The sequence below is a fragment of the Bombina bombina genome, chromosome 3 (genome assembly GCF_027579735.1).
Source record: "Bombina bombina isolate aBomBom1 chromosome 3, aBomBom1.pri, whole genome shotgun sequence".
Classification (NCBI taxonomy): domain Eukaryota; kingdom Metazoa; phylum Chordata; class Amphibia; order Anura; family Bombinatoridae; genus Bombina; species Bombina bombina.
This window is the reverse complement of record NC_069501.1, coordinates 530,394,207-530,418,787: the sequence shown is the minus strand read 5'-3', so window position 1 is coordinate 530,418,787 and position 24,581 is coordinate 530,394,207. Positions and strand designations below refer to the sequence as shown.

At 38.6% G+C, this 24,581-nt stretch overlaps 1 protein-coding gene across 2 annotated transcripts in view; it reads right to left on the bottom strand.

Moving 5' to 3' along the window:
* The window catches only part of LOC128653590 (uromodulin-like), a 129,056-nt gene that overhangs the window by 84,402 nt on the left and 20,073 nt on the right, over positions 1-24,581 (bottom strand). For both annotated transcript variants that reach the window (XM_053706971.1, XM_053706972.1), the window contains exons 3-4: positions 16,789-16,878; positions 6,243-6,451 (exon numbers count right to left, since the gene is read on the bottom strand). In XM_053706971.1, coding sequence (XP_053562946.1) covers positions 6,243-6,451; positions 16,789-16,878 — 299 coding nt within the window. The remainder of the gene's footprint in view (positions 1-6,242; positions 6,452-16,788; positions 16,879-24,581) is intronic.

The following is a 24,581-nucleotide window of genomic DNA, read 5'->3' as shown; positions in this document are numbered from 1 at the left end:
AAATTAAATCTGTAAATGTATTATAATATTATAATTGCTCTTTTCTAAATTGAAGCTTTATTTAAGTATGGTTTAATTTTTAGTAATGTGTAGTAAAAGATGGTATTGCTAGACATTTGGCTAACATCACTTGAGAGCAATCAATAGTGTTTTTATTTCTGTGCTCATATAACAAATTGAAAGAAATATTTTATTGCTAAAGTCTAGGGCATGCTAACATCTGCATGTTGGCTAACGCTGGTGCTCTAAATTCTCACATAAAATAATTATACATGTGCGTTTAGTTTCGGACAAATTCGGAATTCGGATGAATTTTGGGCGATTCGGATGCATCCGAATTGCCGAATCGGCACATCCTGAAAAATTCAGAAAATCAATAAATTTGTTTCCGAATTTTCGGATCCATTATTCCTATTCAGAATTTTGTATTGTTCGTAAACCGCAGTTCCCCGACACTAACTCTAAGTCTATAATAAAGGTATTAACCCCTAAACCTCCATTCCCCGACATCGCCAACACTAACTAAACCTATTAACCCCTAAACCGCCGCCCCAAAACATCGCAGACACAAACTAAACCTATTAACCCCTAAACCGCACCCCCCCCACATCGCCAACACAAACTAAACCTATTAACCCCTATATCACCACCCCCACATCGCCAACACTAACTAAACCTATTAAGCCCTAAACCACCGTTCCGAAACATCACAGACACTAACTAAACCTGTTTACCCCTAAATCGCAACCCCCCCACATCGCCGCCACTAAATAAAGCTATTAACCCCTAAACAGCACCCCCCCACATTGCCAACACTAACTAAACATATTAACCCCTAAACCGCCATTCCGAAACATCGCAGATACTAACTAAAGCTATTAACCCCTAAAACGCTGTCCCCCACATCGCTGACACTAAATAAAGCTATTAACCCCTAAACCGCACCCCCCCCCAACTTGCCAACACTAACTAATCCTATTAACCCCTAAACCGCCATTCCAAAACATCGTCAACACTAACTAAAGCTATTAACCCCTAAACCGCCGTCCCCAAACATCGCCAATACTAACTAAACCTAATTACCCCTAAACCGCCAGCCCCCACATCGCAACAACCAAAATTAAACTATATTAACCCCTAAACCTAACACCCTCTAACTTTAAACCTAACCCTAACCATAACCCTAACTCTAAACCTAACACCCCCTAACTTTAAAATAATTAAAATATAACTAAAATAAAGTTACAATTATTAACTAAATAATACCTATTTAAATCTAAATACAAAGTAACTTACCTGTGAAATAAAACCTAAGCTATCTACAATATAACTAATGTCACAGGTTTTATTTATTTTAACTAGGTAGACTAGTTAGTAAAAATAGTTATTAACTATTTACTAACTACCTAGTTAAAATAAAAGGTCATTCAGCTCTTTTAAGAGTGCCCATCCTAATCTAAAATAACCCCCACCCCAAAACAAAAACAAAAAAACCCATTACACAAAATAACAAACGAATTATCAAAAATAATAAAAATTATTCCTATTCTAATACCCATTTAAAAAAAAAAAACACCCCAAAATAAAAAACCTAATCTATAATAAACTACTAATAGCTCTTAAAAGGGCCTTTTGTAGGGCATTGCCCTTAAGAAATCAGCTCTTTTGCTCACAAATAAATACAAAGACCCACTAACATTACAAACCCCCACCCCCCCAAACCCACAAAATAAAAAAACTATCTAAAAAAACCTAATCTACCCATTGCCCTGAAAAGGGCATTTCTATAGGCATTGCCCTGAAAAGTGCATTTGTATGGGCATTGCACTGAAAAGGGCATTCAGCTTTTTTACTGCCCTTAAAAGGGCATTCAGCTCTTTTAAGAGTGCCCACCCTAATTTTAAAAAAAAAAAAAACACCCCAAAAAAACCTAACACTAACCCCTCTTTAGGTACACACAGTTGTTTAAGTCCCGCTTGAATGATCTTCATCCAGGCGGCATCTTCATCAAGGTGGCTCCATCTTCATCTTCATCCCTGCGGAGGCAGAGCGGCATTGCACGGAGGCGGAGGTCCAGGCCGAAGTCCAGGAGAAGGTCCAGGTGGAGGTCCATCCTCTTAATGTGATCGTCCACCGCACACTGAGGATTGAAATGTAAGGTACCCTTTTTATATTGGTGTACCATTGCATTCCTATTGGCTAAAAAATTTGAATCAGCCAATAGGAATAAAAGCTGTCTAAATCCATGTCGGTTTGATGGACCTCCGCCTCCGCGCATCTCCACCTCCACAGGGATGAAGAAGATGCTGGTCCCACGATGGATGAAGATGGAGCCGCCTGTATGAAGATCGTTCAAGCGGGACTTCAACAACTGAAGGGTACATAAAGAGGGGTTATTGTTAGGTTTCTTTAAGGTTTTTGGGGGTGAGTTTTTTGTTTAGATTAGGGTGGGCACACTTAAAAGAGCTGAATGCCCTTTTAAGGGCAATGCCCATACAAATGCCCTTTTCAGGGCAATGGGTAGATTAGGTTTAAATTTATTTTTATTTTGTGGGTTTGGGGGGTGGGGGTTTGCAATGTTAGTGGGTCTTTGTGTTATTCTTTTGTAGGAAAGAGCTGATTTCTTTAGAGCAATGCCCTACAAAAGGCCCTTTTAAGGGCCCTTGGTAGTGTATTATAGATTAGGGATTTTTTTATTTTGGGGTGTTGTTTTTTTTTTTTAAAGGGGTATTAGAATAGGAATATTTTTTATTGTTTGGATAATTACGTTTGTTATTTTTTGTAATGGTAGTTTTTTGTTGTTGTAATTTTAGTGGTTTTTATTTTTTGTAATGGTAGTTTTTAATTTTGTAATGGTAGCTTTTAGTGTAAGGCAGCTTAGGTTTTATTTTTATTTTACAGGTAAGTTTGTATTTATTTTACCTAGGTAGTTAGTAAATAGTTAATAACTATTTTTTACTAACTAGTCTACCTAGTTAAAATAAATTACCTGTGAAAAAAAATAAAACCTAAGCTAGCTACAATATAACTATTAGTTATATTGTAGCTATCTTAGGTTTTATTTCACAGCTAAGTTATTTTGTATTTAGATTTAAATAGGTATTATCTAGTTAATAATCGTAACTTTAATTTAAGTCTATTTAAATTATGTTAAAGTTAGCGGGGTTTAGGGTTAAGTTTAGGGGTTAATAAAGCTTAATTTAGGTTTTTGCGATATGGGGGCCAGGGGTTTAGGGGTTAATAGGTTTAGTTAGTAATGGTGATGTGGGGGGGGGGGGGTGCGGTTTAGGGGTTAATAGGTTTAGTTAGTGTCGGCGATGTCTGGGAACTACGGTTCAGTGGTTAATAGGTTTAGTAAGTATTGGTGATGTTTTGGGACAGAATTTTAGGGGTTAATGCGTTTAGGTAGAGTTGGCAATGTTGGGGGGGGTGCGGTTTAGGGGTTAATAGTTTTAGTTAGTGTCGGTGATGTCGGGAAACGGTGGATTAGTGTTTAATACTTTATTTAGTGATGTATTTATTGTTGGTGATGTTTGGGAACGGCGGTTTAAGGGTTAATATGTTTAGGTAGTGTTGGCGATCTGGGGGGGTGCGGTTTAGGGGTTAACATGTTTAGTTCGTGTTGGTGATGTTGGGGAACTGTGGTTTCGGGGTTAATAACTTTATTTTGTTATTTAGTTAGTGTCGACAAAGTGGGCGGTGGGAGTTTAGGGGTTAATAGGTTTAGGTAGTGTTAGTGATGTTGTAAGCGATTTAGGGGTTAATAGCTTTATTTAGTGGCGGCGGCGGCGGTTTAACATAATTTTTTTCCGGCAATCACCGGAACATTAGTTAGAAATAATGATTCGGTCTGTAATAAAGATTCGGTCTGACATTAATAATAATTTGGTAACGGTTTCGAATGCACCCGAATTTCAAAATTCGTAACGACACAAATAAATTCCCGAAACTGAATTACTGACACATACCAAATTATTACGAATGTCTCAAACCACTTTTTTTTACTACCCAAATTCAGACGAAGCAAACCAATTTTTTTGATCGCGCAAAAGTCTAAAAATAATTTTATGGGGGTGCACTGAAAAACTCATGCTGCCCCTTCCCAGTCCAGTACCTGATCATAGACCATATCCCTTTAAATCAATATTAAATCTTTTTTTTTAAATAAAGCTTGATTTTACATTTAATATGTATAAATGTGAGTGGAATATTTTAATATATTATGCATGTGTTTTGTAATGCATATTATCAATCGTTAACAATTTACTTCAGGTCTCCAAAAGCGCTTAATTTTCCATCACCCTGCGCTATCCATTCAAAGTATAGTGCTTGCTAAAAATATCTCGGGTGTATTAAGATTCTCTGCTAATCCTTTTTTACCATCTGCTTGTAGTACCTGATTGTGCAAAAAAACAAAAAGGAAGAAGGTGCTCCAATGGTGCAGTGTGTTAAAACAAAACGTATTTTCTTTCCCAGAAATGAACCCCTTACTCACAGAAGGAGCACATTATAATACAGTGCTTTTCATACAGGCTGGAATTTTAAGAGCCCACCAGCTAGCTCCCACTGGATTCGATGTAATCTCTGGTCTGAGATATAAGGACAGAAGATAGGGAGGGGAACAGAGAGACTCCAATAGTGCAGATGGTCACTAAAGCTTACAAAAGCCCAATATTAGGTCCCCGCTATGATTGGATACTCACATATGCTGCACACTATAATGCAGTGCAAGCTGGTATATCAGAGTCTATCAGCTGACTCACTCCAGAGTGCAGAATCCATAGTCCAAATCAGGATATGAGACCCCAAAAAAAGCTCACAAACCAAATAAAATAAAATATCCCAAGACAGGGGATATATTTTATTAAAAAATTGTATAAAAACAATACAAGATATTCTGCTACGCGTTTCAAGAAGCTAGTGTCTCCTTTTCATCAGGCAGTGGTCTGGGAAGGAAAATAAGTTTTTGTTTTAACACACTGCACCATTGGAGCGCCTTCTTGTTTTTTTTGCATAGATCTTCCATCCATTTTAAGAAGAGCTGACCCTGGTTATCATTTATCCTCAACGACAGCCTGTGGAGGGCGCCTTTGTTTCTTGTTACCATCATTTGGATGGCTACAATTTGGTGACTTTAGTACCTGATTGTGCACTATTCATTATGCAAGGTCACTCTCAACTTATAATGTAGCCCTTTATCAGGAGTCCATAGTAAAATATTAGGTTGCAAAACAAATTTACTTAGCAATGGTGTGGGATTTTAGTGTATATAATGAAAAACAGCTGCTCTCATGTCATTCTAGATTTGGCATGGATAAAGATTGCCAGCCCTCCCAGAATAATCCAAAAACAATAAACAAATTCTGCACTTAAAGGGATATGAAATCCAAAAATGTTATTTTGTGATTCAGACAGAGCATAGCATTTAAAAAAGTTTCCAATTTACTTCTATTACCAAATGTGCTTTGTTTACATGATATTCTGTGTTGAAGTGATACCTAGGTTGGCATCTGGAGAACTACATGGCAGTGCTGCCATCTATTTCTCTTGCAAATGGAAAACATTCTTGCAAAACTGCTGCCATATAGTGCTCCTTAAATGGGTAGGCACCTGAGCTTAGTTCCCTGCTTTTCAACAAAAGATACCAAGAGAACAAAGACAACTAATAGAAGTAAATAAGAAAATTGTTTAAAATCACATGCTCTATCTGAATCTTGAAAAAAAAAACAAATGGGTTACATATCCCTTTAAGGTTACATATCCCTTTAACAATTGGGTTACTGACCTATTTGGCTTTTTAACCGATCTTCAATAAAGTTTGTTTTTACCTACATGGGATCTCCTCTAGAGTGCTAGGCTCCTTCTTATTGTACACATCCCTTTAAAACAGTGTTTCTCAATTCCAGTCCTAAGGACCCTCAACAGGCCAGATATTCATTTTATCTTAATTAGAGCACAGGTGAAATAATCAGCTGATCAGTAACCATGGCTACTAACCTGCTCTCACCCTTCAGAAACAGTGCTTTCTGATTATTATATTAATTATTAGGGAGGCATATAACATAGACATAAGACCTGACTTGAACATACTGATGAATATATAATGAGGCAAGATACATTCAAAGCTCACAGTGGGTGCTGGGTAATCTATGACATACTTTCTGCATCACTAGTGTTGGTTTTCCTTCTTTATATCTTATCTCGGTGATTACAAAGCACATTTTCAGACATAATATACTTACAACTAAAGTATTACCACAGTCTCCAGATGCCAAATGTCTGTGAAATGCCACTCGAGCAATACCATCCAGAACTTCTTCTGTCCCGACACAAGTAGGGTCATTGAGGTGGACGTTGAGGGAGTTATATTTACTCTTCTCTAGTTGACATTTCAGTAAATACAGATGCACATACCCATGAATGCACTGAATGACGGGCGGTGGAGGAAGTGCTGAAGATTAAGAGAGGTAGAACAATGGAAATTAGTCTGTTTAAATCGCTCAATTCGCTTGACCAAAAAAACAGATTTTCTTATAAATTTGGAGGTCCGTTTGTGCCAAACATTATCACTCCTTTTATTTTCTCTTTTTACCTTATCCTTTCATATTTATTCTCTACAACTGCTATATTATTATAAATAATAAAGAAATATTATATAAAAACATTGTATGCAAATATTTACCAAACATATATGTATTTATATACAGTATATATATATATATATATATATATATATATATATAAATCAGAGGATGCAGGATAGCGCAGGGGAAACAGCTAGTATACACAGATCTAAATTAGTGATGATGTAATATCATAAGGAGTACAAATCTGTGGTAAGTGTACCCAGAGCAGTAACGCAAGAGGCACAATACAAACACAATAAAATAAAGAATGCAAAATATATAGTATATATGTATATATGTAGGGGGTAAGAAACAGTCCCAGAGGTGGATAAAAAATGGGGTCAGAAAGATAATCTTCGTCACTTTCTCCCCTTTTGGATGTGTACTTACTTCCAGATCCCTCAATCGTATGAGGTAAGAATGTAGCAGAATCACAGATGGGCTAGGCACCTCCTGTAGTATGGATCAGGCTTGTAGTGGATCTCTGGAGATTGTAGAATCTTGTCACACTTTTCTCATGTAGAAATCCTGCAAACACTCCAGATTCTTGTGCTCTCTTAGTGGATGGAAACTTTCAGTTCCCGTAACCATATATGCAGGAAAAACCAGAAGAGCAGTACATAGTGTAAAACCGTTTTTAATAAAAATACAAAGTTCAACACACTAAATACCACTCACATTTAAAATCCTCAACTAATGAGGCATGAACACAGCACATAGATAAAATCAGCAACGTCCAGAAGTATTTAGTGGTAGCAAAAGTCACCTAGTAGGCACTTATCATTCCAGAGTACTTAGACAAAGCTAGATCCAATACACATTTAGGAGGAAAAACCTTTTTCTATAATGTAACCTTACGCGTTTTGAAGGGGTTAATTCAGTTTAATTCCCTTCTTCATCAGACCTCTGATGAAGAAGGGAATTAAACTGAATTAACCGTTAATTCAGTTTAATTCCCTTCTTCATCAGCCCTTTGATGAAGAAGGGAATTAAACTGAATTAACCCCTTCGAAACGCGTAAGGTTACATTGTAGAAAAAGGTTTTTCCTCCTAAATGTGTATTGGATCTAGCTTTGTATAGTACTCTGGAACGATAAGTGCCTACTAGGTGACTTTTGCTACCACTAAATACTTCTGGACGTTGCTGATTTTATCTATGTGCTGTGTTCATTTAAATGTGAGTGGTATTTAGTGTGTTGTACTTTGTATTTTTATTAAAAACGGTTTTACACTATGTACTGCTTTTCTGGTTTTTCCTGCATATATGGTTACCGGAACTGAAAGTTTCCATCCACTAAGAGAGCACAAGAATCTGGAGTGTTTGCAGGATTTCTACATGAGAAAAGTGTGACAAGATTCTACAATCTCCAGAGATCCACTACAAGCCTGATCCATACTACAGGAGGTGCCTAGCCCATCTGTGATTCTGCTACATTCTTACCTCATACGATTGAGGGATCTGGAAGTAAGTGCACATCCAAAAGGGGAGAAAGTGACGAAGATTATCTTTCTGACACCATTTTTTATCCACCTCTGGGACTGTGTTTCTTACCCCCTACATATATACATCTATACTATATATTTTATATATTTTGCATTCTTTATTTTATTGTGTTTGTATTGTGCCTCTGGCGTTACTGCTCTGGGTACACTTACTGCAGATTTGTACTCCTTATGATATTATATCATCACTAATTTAGATCTGTGTATACTAGCTGTTTCCCCTGCGCTATCCTGCATCCTTTGATTTTTTTGTACTGTATTAGAGGTGTGAAGGGACATCTCTGCATTTCAGGATTTGGATGCAAGTTACAAACAGCTAGGGTGGTGTATAGAGGTGCCCTGTGAGACCTTCTGGGTATTCTAATTTCTGTATAGTAGCGCCATAGGGTGACAGGGGCTTCTGTCCTTACTTCATCAATTTTTTTTGTTTTATATATATATATGTATGTGTATGTATATATATATATATATATATATACTGTATATATATATATATATATTGTATAAATATATATATATATATATATATATTTCTGTAGAAAATCAGCACTTTTAGTTTTTAGCTGTACCCTTTGGTGTTTACAAAGCCTCACATGTATTTACAAAAATTTTGGTTCCTTCAGTAGCAGAATTAAGAGTCATGTGATTTTTGTTATCTCTTATTTGGTTGATACACTTGTTCTAGCAAATTCCTTTCAATAGGCCTGTGTTAACAGGGAATTAGGGCTCCAATTTCTGCAGGATCATGGCTTGTAAATCTAGACAAAAGTAAAAAAAAAATATTTGAGACAATAGTGGGTCTAGTGTTTCTCTGCCACTTTAACTTGTTCAGCTTTTGAAGACTTACTCTAAGAATATGTTACATTTAGTTGTTGTCAGGCCATAACAACTAAACGTAGAATGTTGGGATACATGGACTCAGTAATCCATTTGGTACCATTTCTGCTCCATTGAAAGTCTAAATCTTCTGCATATTACAGAATATGGGACATTTTTTCTGCTAGAATATTGCAACAGGATGCTTTGTTAGCTCCTATTCAGTTGCATTCTTGATTTTATTTCTTTATAATGGTTTCCTATAAGGATTAAATGCAAGAACTTTCAGTTCTTGGTTGAAGTTTCGGTTGACGGTTCAAGTTTCAGCAATTTCTCTAACTAAGTTTGCCCAGCAACCTTTGATTCTTCAGGTTTTTTTTTGAGAATTGGTTCATATCCTCCCTCCAGTTCGATCCCTTTTGCCAACTTGGTACATACTGGTGGGTCTTGTGGTTCTCATTGATACACTGTTTGAGCCTTTACAAGAAGTATTCTTAAGGTTTTCAACTATTCATGCCAACTAAACTTAGTTTAGTAGCTTTAAGCTATTTGGGAACCATATAAAGCCTTTCATCAGGATTAAGTACTAGAGTTCCTGAATTTGCTTTGTGTTTATTCTTCCCAGAAAAAGAGGTGGCACAAAATATAATTTGGATGTGGTTTGTTGTATTCATATTTACATAAAGAGAACTAAATCCGGGGGCGGAGCTAGCTGGCATCCAAGATGGTTGCTTGCATTTAGAGCTCTGAAGTGCGGTCTGCTGAATTACTTTGCCAGCTCCATAGATATGTGAGTACGGAGCCATAGCACGATACACTCACTTTCTAACAACCAGAGGAGTACCCAGCGAAAAAAAGAGAAGCTCCAGTGTCACGACCGGTTGTACATATCTCACCGCGGACTACCGCGGCTCACCTGCGGCCTACCACGTGGGACGCACCATACTTGCGCCGATGCTGTCTGGGATGAGTGGCTCAGACAGAGACCTCTCCAACTCAATAATAGAGGAGTAGACGTGCTAAGCTGGGAGATCGTCATTTGCTGGACACATCGACACGCAGATGCCGGGCGGAGGGTAAGAGGAGCACCTAAATATGACACAAAGGGGTCACATCCCCGGCCTTTCAATCCCTCACGGCCCCACCAATACAGCCACAATGAGTGCATGAACCCGGTCTGGGACATAAACTTTACAAAGGCGACCACTCAGCTCCAATATACAATACTCCGTAAGTTATAAACGGATATGCAGATTCAACACTCTGTGTGAGGACTTAGAAATGGCGCGGTCTGCAAACTAATACAGGACTCATAACTATGGTATATCTAGCATGCAGTTTAACAGGCAGTCCGGTGTGAGGATTTTACATGTGATCTCATGGTTGTGTCCCCCAATTCTTCCCCAGCATTCCCACATACCTTCCATCACCTGACAAGGCATAATTAAAGATAGTGTGAGCATTTTCACTATGTCGGCAAAGAGAGTACCCAGAGCTGAAAAGTCTTGCAAAAGTGGCAATTTGGCTTTTCCCACTGTACACAACTTCTCTAAAGCTATTGAAGTAGCATCATCAGAACAAGTTAACAACTCAGCTAAGTTGCCTTCATCAATATCAGAATTAGACACAGAGGGCACAATTGAGACAATGCTCATAAAAGCAGATCTACAATCTTTGCCGTCTAAAGAAGACTTTAATAATTTTATCGCCCAAGTCAGCACTATGATAAAGTCTAGCTTATCTGAAGTAAGAAAAGAGATAAATGAAATAGGAAACAGAATAGCACAGTTGGAAGAAGACTCAGAACACACAGATAAACTCCTAGATCTTCAGTCTCAACAATCATCACAGCACTCAACCTTAATTACTCAATTACAGGACCAGGTGGAGGACCTGTATAACAGGGGGAGGCGCCAGAACATCAGAATCAGGGGTGTCAATGAGAATATTAAATCCTCAGAGCTTCTTTCCTATTTACAGACTTTATTTAACTCATGGATAACACAGATGCTGTTGACTATCCACTTGATCGCTACCATAGGGCATTGAGACTACCCCCGAAAGACACAGCTCCCCCGAGGGACATAATTATAAAGTTCACAAGCTTCAGGGATAAAGAAAATATCCTCACGGCAGCACGGAAGAAATCACCCATATCACATAATGGCTGTGCCCTTCAATTCTATGCAGATCTAAGTCAACTGACACTAACTAAAAGAAGGGAAACCAGATATCTTACTTTACACCTCAGGGATCTTGGAATTCCTTATAGATGGGGTTTCCCCTTCTGCCTTAAAGTTATCAAAGACAACACGACAGCACTATATAGATCAGCAGAGGATTTGGAGGACTTCTGTACACTGTTAAAGATCCTGCAGCCCAGCCTTCCTTCCCTTAAGGAAGCCCCCAAAGATCAACAAAGACAAGAATGGATTCCAGTCCACCATGGAAAGAAGAACAGGCCCTCGTGAATCAGGAAGCAGTTACCTGAACAAAAGGACTGCAATACGCTAAGTAACCCACATTCACTACTTTTGCACTGTGCCACCAGGTAGCGTGGCCTTTACTAGAGAAAGCGGGCCTTTTTAGTAATTTCCTGTGGTTACGCTTCTTCCCCTATATAATCCATAAGGCAAATTGTTCAACTTTTTATATATGCTATTTATATAGGGGTCCCTATATTTAAATATTGTTAAAATGTTAGAAAGTTTACCTCATGTTAATGTTCCAAGGCTACACATTCTAAAGTTTAATGTCCTATAGCCAACCTGCTACCATAAGTTGTAGCAACTACTTACACCCCTCTCATTTATTTAGAAGCATAATATGTTTCATGTTCATGTTTATAGGTTAAGTTTTATGTGTGTCGTTATGTTAATACCTGCTTTTTACCATTCCAGATATACTGTTTTCAAATTGCCTCCATTGAAACCCACCCTCTACCTCTCCCGCCCCTGGTCTGGCCAGATCCACATGAGCCACATAAAGTCCCACCCTCAGGTAATGAAAGCATCTGCTCTAAGACATAGTTACTCCAATACTCCATCCTCACGGGGACACTATAGACCCTACGCTCCATATTACCCCCACTCCACTAGCACACTAAAATGGCCCCCATAGTGACACAGAATCCTCTCCGCGTGGGAACATGCACCATCAAAATTGTTTCTCAGAATGCAAGGGGCCTGAACAAAAAGATCAGTCGCCCTTTCCTGCTTCAAGAAAGCTAAAGCAGACGAGGTCTTTGTGCAGGAGACTCACTTTCCAAAAGGAAAAATCGCCTACATTTTCAAATAGGGACTTCCCCACTGCATATTTTGCGTCACACACTGATAAACTCGGTGAGGTGGGAATCATGTTTCATAGATCCATTCTGTTTCAATTATCTAGTATGGAAGCAGATTCCGGAGGTAGATGGATTATCCTTACGGGCCTCCTTTATAACCGACCAATTACTTTAGCAAACATTTACGCCCCAAACTCCAAACAGGCACAGTTTTTCAGGAAGGTCACAAATAAGTTACTCCAAGTTCAAAAAGGCTCCCTAATTGTAGCAGGAGATCTAAATGTTGCACTTGAACCAGATATTGACTGCTCCTTAGGCCGAGGCAGTGTACCCCTTAAAACGTTACAGGACATTAGAGTGTCTACACATAAGCTCACTTTGATAGATGTGTGGCGTGCAAAACACCCGAATCACCGGAATTACACTTTCTTCTCCAACCCACATAGATGCTACTCACGCATCAATTACATTTTCGTGGACCAAATCACCTATATCATAGTAGGGGACGCTGACATAGAGCCTATTAGCTGGTCCGACCATGGCATGGTATCGTCCATCTGGAACTGGTCGGACAAACCTCTATTCCCCTACGTGTGGAGGCTCGATGAATCCTTACTAAAAAACCCTGTGTTCTCTACAAGAGTGGTGGCAATATTAAAAGAATACTTTGAACTTAATAATACAACGGGAGTTTCGCTGCACACCTTATGGGAGGCCCACAAGTGTGTAATCAGGGGGGAAATAATAAAATATAAAGCACACTTAACAAAACAGTACCGCGAGTCCTACAAGTCCATGATGCAAAACATTTGTAGCATAGAAATGCAACACAAAACGTCCTCACAAGATAAAGTTCTAACTGAGACAGGCGAGAAATGAATTGAATAAATTAATATATAAAGAGGCACAAATAAAGGCACTCTATCTTAAAAAATATATCTAGCCAATTTGAATAAAGTAGGACTTTCCCTAGCAAGAACCCTCAAAGAGCAAAAACGTAATTCTTACATACATTGCTTAATCGATTCTGCAGGGCATCAGGTAATTAGCAGCCACCAAATTGTGGACCAATTTAGGTCTTTCTACAGCAATCTATACAATTTACCGAACCCTCCGTTGGCAACAATCCCGCAGGCGTGGGAACAATACATTGCAAAGGCTGGCTTGCCGGTCCTCTCCACAGAGTTAGCTAGAGCGTTAGAAGTCCCAATCACAACTCAAGAAGTACTCTTGGCAATAAAATAGCTCCCCCCATGCAAAAGCCCAGGACCTGATGGGTTCACCAATATTTAATACAAACAATATAGGCAATTATTAGCCCCACATCTAACTTCAATGTTTGCAGCAATATATAATACAGATTCATGGTCTGAAAGCACCTTAAAAGCTCACATTATAGTACTACCAAAGGCGGAGAGAGACCCCCAAAAAGTAGAAAATTACAGACCCATCTCTTTGCTCAACGCTGATATTAAATTATATGCAAAAATTCTAGCAATGCGTCTAAACACAATTCTCCCCCAAATCATTCATGTAGATCAAACAGGGTTCATTCCTGGGAGGGAAGCGCATGACAATACCATAAGGGTTATTCAATTAATAGAACAGGCCAGCCGGTAGAACATACCATTGATTTTAATATCAACAGACGCTGAAAAATAGGATAGGAAATGGTACACGGCAGGGATGCCCCTTGTCCCCGCTCCTCTTTGCAATCTCAATGGAGGTTTTGGCCTCACATATTAGAAATAACCCCAAAATGACGGGACTCGAACTAGGCCCCAACACATATAAAGCAACACTCTATGCGGACGATGTTCTAATTTTCCTAACCTTCCCAAACACTTCACTTACTCACTTACTAGAGGAGTTTGATAGATTTAGTGCCTACTCTAATTTTCTCATTAATGCACAAATATCAGAGATTCTAAATATTAACATGAAAAAGCAACAATTCGAATCCTTAATAAACCGCTGCCATTATAGATTAAATTCTGATAAATTTAAAAACCTTGGTGTCCACCTCACACCGACCAGCAGTAAATTATTCAAACATAATTACATACCCATTATGCACAGAGTTAAAAGGGAGCTCGACACTTGGCAAAATAAACCGCTCTCCTGGTGGGGTCGCATACAAGCGGTAAAGATGACCGCCCTCCCGAAGATACTTTATGTAATGCAGACGGTTCCGATACCCCTACCAAACACATACATTCACCAAGTACAATCAATGTTAAATTCATTCATTTGGGGTAGCATCAAAACACTTATTAGTAAAAAAGTCACACTGTCCCCACTAAGAGCGGGGGGTCTAGGGGTACCCTCAGTAATGCAATATTATAGGGCCGTAGTAATGCAGAGGGTAATCGAGTGGCACAATCGAACAAATAATAAGGCGTGGGCATCCATCGACTCCTTCCTCTTAAATTCACCCAACATAGGCCCCCTTAGTTGGATAAAACACTCGGCCAGGCCACCCCTTGCAAAAACATCCCTACTTTATGCCCACCTCTTTAAAACTTGGGACATAATCCAAGCTAAAACAAAGGGGATCTCTTCTCCCATCTCCCCATTGACACCAATCTCATACAATGCTGAGTTCACAGGAGGTATAATAGCAGAGAAATCGTACCCTAAGGGCATAGAAAACACCATACCATTTGCCAAATTGGTCTCTAATCACACATTAAAAACACGCTTACAAATGTCAGAAGTTGCAGGGGGGAGTTTCTCCTCATGGCTTAAACATGCCCAACTGACACATCTGCTAAAAATTTCACCCCATAAAGACAGCCTACTCAGGGACTTGACCCACTTCGAGAAACTGTGCTTATCAGGCATTTCACCCCGTGGTTCCCTATCGCTAAAAAAATGTTAGATTTTGCCCTCATGCCATCATCCCCCTCCTACAGATTGCATTGGCAAGCGGAGTTGGAAATGGAGATTCCCGAGGAGCGGTGGCAGAACATCCTCCTTCATACCTCCAAATCTTCGTCCCTTCCTAGAATTAAATCACAAGGTCCTATTCCGCTGGTACCTTACTCCCGAAAGAATTAAACAAATTTACCCAGGCGCGGGCGCCACCTGTTGGAGAGGTTGCGGGGCCATAGGTACAATGCTACATATATGGTGGCAAGGCCACCTGCTTCTCCCTTTCTGGAGGAGAGTGGAAGTTTTCCTAAGGGAACTAATGGGAACGACATTTAGGTTATCACCCCTCACCACACTCCTAAATTATAAACAGGATAAAGTTTGTAAAATCAGATGGAAATTACTACAAATTAGCCTAAACACTGCGAAGGCACTTATTGCCCGGAAATGGAAATCTGCAGGTGTTCCTACAATGCAGGAGTGGACCCTCTATAGTCAGAACTCCTGTCAGTGGAGGAATATTCCTTTTATAGAAACGGCAATCTGGCCTTCTTTCATGAGGTTCAGTTTTATTGGGAGTCCCTATCCCACACTCATAGGGAGGAAGGAAGCTCTGATCTACCCAGTATCCCCTAGGAAAAATAATAATTCTTCCGACCAGACCGCCACCCCCTCTCCACCCCCCCCTCTCCACCCCCCCCACATGGAGAATCAGGCAAGACATGTTAAAGAAAAGTATGGTATAAGTTGTTTGTAAAGCATTATCATACAATGTTATAATACTATGCATGCTGGAAGTGAAATGTATAAATTCACCCATCTTCAGAAACGCAACTGGCAATAAATGGAAAGAACTTATAAACCAGAAAAGAAAGGGACCTTAGGCCACCTCCTTTGTTAAGCTTCACCCCATGGACCCTATGGATAATACTTCTATTTTCCTGGTTAAATCCAATAACAATGCAATAGTTTGATAATACGGACTCTCAATGGACAATCTCATCTGTAAGGGTTGTGGGTGTTTACATAATGTTGTTCCAGTACTGCATGCTGCATTGTATTGATTCCAATTTCCAATAAAGTTTTTTGAAAAAAAAAAGAGAACTGAACCCATGAGAAGAACTGATCGTCTCTTTGTCATTTCAAGAAATTCCAGTCTAGGTCAAACTCAGCAAGGACTACAATTTCAGGTTCGGTTGTCCATACAGTATATGGAGCTTACAGGCTGAAAGCTGAATGTGTTCCTGGTGGGCTCAGGGCGCATTCTACAAGGATAATGGCTAGTACTTCCTGGGAATATATTGATAGACTATTTAGACTATGTAGTACATAAAGGAGAATATAACAAACCTAATTGATAATATTGTAAGTATTTGGTATGTAGCAACAAATGTTTAGGGGTGGAGCTTGATAAATATGCCCCTGTGTGTATGCCATTGATCAAGGGCTAGGGGAAGGCTTGAAACATGTTTGGCACTCTTTTCCACCAGACTGGATTTTTTTCTACTGATTTTATGGCTTTTTGTATTTTTAATTGTTAATAATAAATATTTACTTTTTATTTTACTTTCTTGGATAGGATTTCCTTAATTTGAGAGGTGAGGATAATATCTGTATTTCACATATATACATAGACAGATATGTACTAGATTCTCACACATATAGACAATTTGAGTACTGTACCTTTTACGCTGTAATATGTTGAATTACATTCACATTTATCAATGCTGCAGATCTGGTCAGCAGCACAATTTGCAGTGCAAGACGTGGACACTAGAGTGAGAGAAAAAAGTCAGAATGGGCAAGAACTGATCTATTTCACAAATTAACTTAAAGGGATATGATACCCAAATGTTGAAGCACTCGAAAGTGATGCAGCATGGATGTAAAAAGCTGACTAGAAAATATCACCAGAACATCTCTATGTAAAAAAGGAAGATATTTTACCTCAAACTTTCCAAACTATTCACACCCCTCTCTAAAGAGGCTTTAAGCAGCCAATAAGAATGAAAGTCTCAGGACTTCCAAGGGAGTGTGCACCTGGCATGTGCATGCACAGTTATGCTATTTTCCTATTCAGTTTAAGGACATTTACAATGAAATCTCACAAGATTTCAGTCAAATTTCATGAGATCACAGCAGAGCAGTGCATGATCTCAGCACTGGTGATGCTGATTGGCTATTGTTTGTTTGTTTTTTGCTTTTATTTTTTATGCTTGCAGCTGGGCAGCAGCTGAAGTATAACTGTTCACAGAGCACTTACTTGTGAACTAAAGAAATTGTTAAATAAAATATATTCCCTTTTAACATAGAGATGCTCAGGTGATATTTTCAAGTCAACTGTTTACAGTAGTGCTGCATCACTTTCAAGTGATTTTGCATATGAGTATTATGTACCTTTAAACGGACGTAAAACAAAAATACAACAAATTTCATAATTCAGATAGAGCATACAATTTTAAGATAGTTTCCGTTTTACTTCTAGTTTGCTTTTTTCTTATAGTATTTTTATAACCATACATAGGTAGGTAGAGTGGAAGTGTGTGAAGCACTATAAAGTCCAGTTTGTGCAAACACTGCTGCCATTTAGTGCTCTTGCAAATATAAAATTTTGTTAAAAGTTTTCTTTTAAAATTGCTGCCATATAGTGCTCCAACATGTGCACAGTCCTGAGCCTACCTTGGTGTTCTTTTAACCTTGTTGCTACCGAGTAATCTGGAGAAAACTTGCCCAAAAAAAACTTGCTATTGTTCAGTTTAAATAGAAATAGAGCCTCTGTTTTTTTTTATTTACCTATAAATCTATATAAATTTTAAAAGCATATAACCCAAAGTGTTAATCTAAGCCGATTTTAGTATATCTGATACTATTATTTTGCCAACAAATAAAATCATATTTAAAAAATTGTTAACTTTTTTCACAAACTTTGTTATTCTCACTAAAATTAGTTACACACAACTACTGCAGTCAAAAGACAAATGGTTGTAAAAGCTTCTCTTTGTTCAGAAATAGCAGACATGCATGACTTTGCCATTTATTTTTTGGCAATTAGAATTACCCTCCCACCCCTTAGTCACCACCCTAGTTTGCCAGTAACAAATTTTTACTTTCTTTCTTTCATTTTTTTATTTGATAGTTATGTGCTAAATGTTGCTCATTATACAACTGGTGAGTTATGCAATAGTGCTCGAGTGCAACACATAACAGCGCAAAAAAATTAGCACAATTGGAGAATAAAAGTATAACAATACATACATTAAATTTTTTTTTTTTTAAATTACACACACACACACACACACACATATATATATATATATATATATATATATATATATATATATATATGTATGAATGTTACAATAAAAAGTGATGCCTCAGGATTTTTCAAAGTATGTCAAATTTATTGACGTTTTCAGGGACTACAATCCCCTTCCTCCGAATTGAAGTCCCCGAAGATTTCAAATACTTTGAAAAATCCTGAGGCATCACTGTTTATTGTAACCTATTTATATTGAGTGTATACCCAGGTGGTTGTTCCAGGAGGGCAAATTCATACTTGGAACTATATATATATATATATATATATATATATATATATATATATATATATATATATATATATATATATATATATATATATATATATATATGTATATATACAGTATCTCACAAAAGTGAGTACACCCCTCACATTTTTGTAAATATTTTATATCTTTTTTTTTTTTTAAATAAATGTTTTTTATTGAGGTTATTCAAAAATACAGCTTTAAGTAAACATTCAATAGCAGAGACATCAAATACTTAATGTGATACAGTTACGTCAAACAAATACAGAACAGTAGGTTTCAATAAAAATTGAATAGCAACCTAACTATAGCTCACCTCCTCCTACTGAACTCCAGTAATGAACCTCCTTTTGTAGTTCTATGTGTGAGTGTCCCCAAAACTGCAAAAGGTTACTCTTGGACCTATGGTAACGCAAGTGATTTAATAAGGGGACTCTAATAAAAGATACGGTCATTTTTTAACCTAAGTGAATAATTAGCCAAAACAAGAAACAAAACGTAACAGAATGCTCTATAGTCTGCTATATCAAGTGAAAAAGCTACATAATGGGGATACTCATTTATTACACTGGATATTTTGAGAAAATACAGGCTATGGCCAGTCATTGCCCTAAGTTATGGCATCTTGTTATGTGTACTCTATCCCTCGATTAAGTCTAACACGGCACAGAATGGAAAAGTGAAATTGGCCATAGGAAAGCTTTTTTACAAATAAGATTAAGAAAAGAAACAAATGTTAACCAAATGTCAGGTGAGAGCTGAACTGGGCAAAATGTTGGGAACGGTCTGTAAGATTATACCACTGTGAGAGGTGAGTAGCTAGCATTACTTTCATTAACATATCTGTCTACTGTGGGGCCAACCCTCTCAAACCATATATGATCTCCCATTCTCCCTAAAATAGTATTGAAAGCACTTTGGAACCTCACAATCTATATAGGACTATAGTGTTAAACATTTTATAGCATGCAAGTGGTAAGCACAGGAAAACACACATGGGAGCAAACATCGTGGAATCAGAATATGTACATTTAACCTAAGCAACAGTAGTTACTGTATTAACATTTTCACAATTGCCACATGAATAACTACAGTAATAAGCACTTGCAAGTATAGATAAGGTGCATAACCGTTAACTTTGACAAATAAATTGATAGCCCTGTAATATAAAGTAGTCCCATGTTAAATATAACTGCAATTTAAAGCTTATTATGTGGACCTGAGTCAAGCAGAAGAGAAAAAAAGGGTTGTACAACAGGGCAGAGTGTTCCACATATTTAGCCAATACCAGATCATAATCTGCATTGAAGAAAAGTCTCCGTGGGAGATGGGGCACAAAGTGCTGCGATGGGGGGAACGTTCCATAAGACCGGTACCTCTGGGAGTTTAGCTATACGTTTTAGACCTTTACCATTAGCCATAGGAAATCCTTGTGAACTATATAAATCTCCTGGGAAGTTAGCAGCCCATCTCAGCCCCACATCACCATACCAGATCAATCGCCATTTTGTTTTCTGGCCGTTCTGCTGTGATCTGGATTCATTGCCCCAGGTACTTTCCCCCCTGAGCTGCGAGGTCGTCTTGTGGGTAGTGGGAGAGCTTTACTCTGTGCCTGAGTATGGAAACCCGACCTCTCCATTGTGTGAGCTAGAGTATTGGTCTTCACCTCGGGATCCTTGGGGCCTTGTGGCGCAGTTAAGCTCTAAACGTGAAATTGCCAGCTCCTGGTAAGATTCAGCTAAACTTGCTTCTGTGTCGGGGCTCACAGTGTCCGGAGGGTTTAGCTGCTCTGTATTCCTTTCTATTGATGTGTCACTGAGAGCTGTCGCTGAGCAAAGCAATGATCTTAGGTCCCTTTCGAGCTGTTGGTAGGATAGCTTGATCGCAGCTTTTAAGGCATCTCTCTTGTGCTCCATTACTCTTTGCATATACCAGGAAATGATATAATGGCTTTATGTGGCTCCCCGGTGAAGGGCAGACTTAGAGCAAATTATAGATGATAAGTTTTTGTTTATCCTATTGCAGGATATCGTATCGGGGGGGGGGTTAATTTCATGCGGCAGCCCCAGACCTACGCTGAGAATCCTTTTCTGGTGTCTTTGGTAGTAATCAATCTGCAGCTTGATCACATCCAGTGGCAATATGGCTACTAGGCCCTTGTTGAATGTCTCCTGCGTAGCTGTCCCAAAGAGCATAGGCAAAGACCCTGTCATAACTTCAGCTCCAAAGATTATCCAACCTTTAGTTGAAATAGGAACCCAAAAGCATAGAATGCAGTAGATTTGTAGTAAATAACTCGGGTAAAATCATGTATTCTCCAGGAACTTCACTGAAACACGTCCTGCCGCTTTGAGAGTAGGCTCCGCCCCCCTATTTTATGTCTTTTCATGTGACAACACTGAAGAAATGGCACTTTGCTACAATGCAAAGTAGTGAGTGTACAGCCTGTATAATAATGTAAATTTGTTGTCACTCAAAATAACTCAACACACCGCCATTAATGTCTAAACCATTGGCAACAAAAGTGAGTACACCCCTAAGTGGAAATGTCCGAATTGGGCGCAATTAGCCATTTTCCCTCCCCCGGTGTCATGTGACTCATTAGTGTTACAAGGTCTCAAGTGTGAATGGAGAGCAGATGTGTTAAATTTGGTGTTATAGCTCTCACACTCTCTCATACTGGTCACTGGAAGTTCAACATTGCTCCTCATGGCAAAAAACTCTCTGAGCATCTGAAAAAAAGAATTGTTGCTCTACATAAAGATGGCCTAGGTTATCAGAAGATTGCCAAGACCCTGAAACTGAGCTGCAGAACGGTGGGCAAGACCATACAGCGGTTTCACAGGACAGGTTGCACTCATAACAGGCCTCGCCATGGTCGACCAAAGAAGTTGAGTGTACGTGTTCAGCGTCATACCCAGAGGTTGTCTTTTGGAAATAGACATATGAGTGCTGCCAGCATTGCTGCAGAGGTTGAAGGGGTGGGGGTCAGCCTGTCAGTGCTCAGACTATACGCTGCACACTGGATTAAATTGGTCTGCATGGATGTTGTCCCAGAAGTAAGCCTCTTCTAAAGATGATGCACAATAAAGCCTGCAAACAGTTTGCTGAAGACAAGCAGACTAAGGACAGGGATTACTGGAACCATGTCCTGTGGTCCAATGAGACCAAGATAAACTTATTTGGTTCAGATGGTGTCAAGCGTGTGTGGCGGCAACCAGGTGAGGAGTGCAAAAACAAGTGTATCTTGACTACATTCAAGCATGATGGTGGGAGTGTCATGGTCTGGGCCTGCATGAGTGCTGCCAGCACTGGGGAATTACAGTTCATTGAGGGAACCATGAATGCCAACATGTACTGTGGCATACTGAAGCAGAGCATGATCCCCTCCCTTTTGGAGACTGGGCCGCAGGGCAGTATTCCAACATGATAACAACCCCAAAAACACCTTCAAGACGACCACTGCCTTACTAAAGAAGCTGAGGGTAAAGGTGATGGACTGGCCAAGCATGTCTCCAGACCTAAACCCTATTGAGCATATGTGGGGCATCCTCAAATGGAAAGTGAGGGAGCGCAAGGTCTCTAACATCCACCAGCTCCCTGATGTCGTCATGGAGGAGTGAAAGAAGACTCCAGTGGCAGCCTGTGAAGCTCTGGTGAACTGCATGCCCAAGAGGGTTAAGACAGTGCTGGAAAATACTTGTGGCCACACAAAATATTGACACTTTGGGCCCAATTTGGACATTTGCACTTAGGGGTGTACTCACTTTTGTTTCCAACGGTTTAGACATTAATGACTGTGTGTTGAGTTATTTTGAGGTGACAGCAAATTTACACTGTTATACAGGCTGTACACTCACTACTTTACATTGTAACAAAGTGTCATTTCTTCAGTGTTGTTAAATGAAAAGATATTATAAAATATTTACATATTTATAAAATATTTACAAAAATATGCTAGTGCTCCTGTTCACATTCCCTGCTGAATGTGATGTGATTTTTGCTACTTTTTATACCGTGCTACGGATATGGTTTTAACCTGAACAATAAATATAGAATTTTTATCTATTACCAGCGTTTGGACTGAGTGCACTATTCCTACCTTATATAATATAATATATATATATATATATATATATATATATACATATATATATATATAAGGTTGTATTGTATGTGCACTCTCACCAACAAACTGCAACTTGCCAGGGTGCTGTAGCCAGGTATACAAATTCCAAAAAGAGAAAAGCACTCACTGGACTATGGACAGTATTTATTGTGACGTTTCGGGACTGGCAGCGTCAGAGGAAGGGACGCTGCCAGTCCCGAAACGTCACAATAAATACTTTATTTACACCGATGTCCATAGTCCATTGAGTGGTTTTCTCTTTTTGGAATTCATATATATATATATATATATATATATATAAAAGCAAAAACCAGGAAGGTACTCGCCGTTATAGTAAAATTACTTTAATAATGTGGTAAACGTTTCCGGGGTCTCCCCCTTCCTCAGACCAATAACAAACTTAAAACACACTCACCAATTTATCACCCAGAACCTCCGCCGTGAAGAGCAACTATCGAACTCATGCGTGTCCGTTCCGCGCAACTGCGCATGCGCCGACGTCCATATGGAGAGCCGACCTGACCAAAATTGCTAAAAAAGCAAAGAATAAAACAAACATAAAGTGAATACATACAATACAATCTAGCGGTATATATCGATACTCTACAAACTAATATGCAGTGTCATTGCTTCCCTATGACAGAAAAAAGTACCTGTATTTGTGCCGTATATACCAATGTCACTATTGTCCTAACAATGTTGTTCTACGCTTATTTTCAAATATTACTAGTCACCAATAAATGGGGGTATACAAACCTAATATCTTAAATAGACTTTCATAGGGGACATAGTAATAGGAAATACTCCCTTTCTATGATCATTTGAATATTAACACAAATGTAGAAACATAGGCACTGTTAAAGAACATAGCTCCATAGCTAACTTAGGACCAGTCGTTACCTAAAAAAAGCATTGGAAATCCAAATGTACTTTCAGTCCCTTTGGATGCATTGTATCCAAAGTGAAAATCCTTCGGGACTCTTTTTGCAGTAAACGCTTGGCCCTGTTACCTCCTCTTACCAACCATGGGGACATAGTTTATTATAATATATCTCAAATCAGAAACCCCATGTCGGTTAGTACAAAAATGTCTAGCCACCGGTTGGTCCGAGTCGCTCAATGGATTTTCACTTTGGTACAATGTATTTTTGTGTTTATTGGTAACTAGTAATGCTTGAAAATAAGTGTAGAACAATAGTATTAGGACAATAGTGAGATTGGTATATACAGCACAAATACAGGTACTTTTTTCTGACATAGGGAAGCAATGACACTGCATATTAGTTTTTAGAGTATCGATATATACCGTTAGATTGTATTGTATGTATTCACTTTATGTTTGTTTTATTCTTTGCTTTTTTAGCAATTTTGGTCAGGTCTGCTCTCAGTATGGCCGTCGGCGCATGCACAGTTGCGCTGAACGAACGTGCAGGAGTTCGACAGTTGCTCTTCACGGTGGAGGTTCTGGGTGATAAATTGGTGAGTGTGTTTTAAGTTTGTTATTGGTCTGAGGAAAGGGGTGAAAACGTTTACCAGATTAATAAAGTAATTTTACTATAACGGCGGGTGCCTTCCTGTTTTTTGCTTATGTTTGTACAATTTGAAGTGCACCCTGGAAGCTGGCTTTGAATGTGAGTGCTGGATCTCTACTATTTGTGTTTATATATATATATATATATATATATATATATATATATACATACAAGAACATACATGTAAACTAATATATGTGTTTATTTATATATATATATACATACATACAAGAACATATATGTAAACTA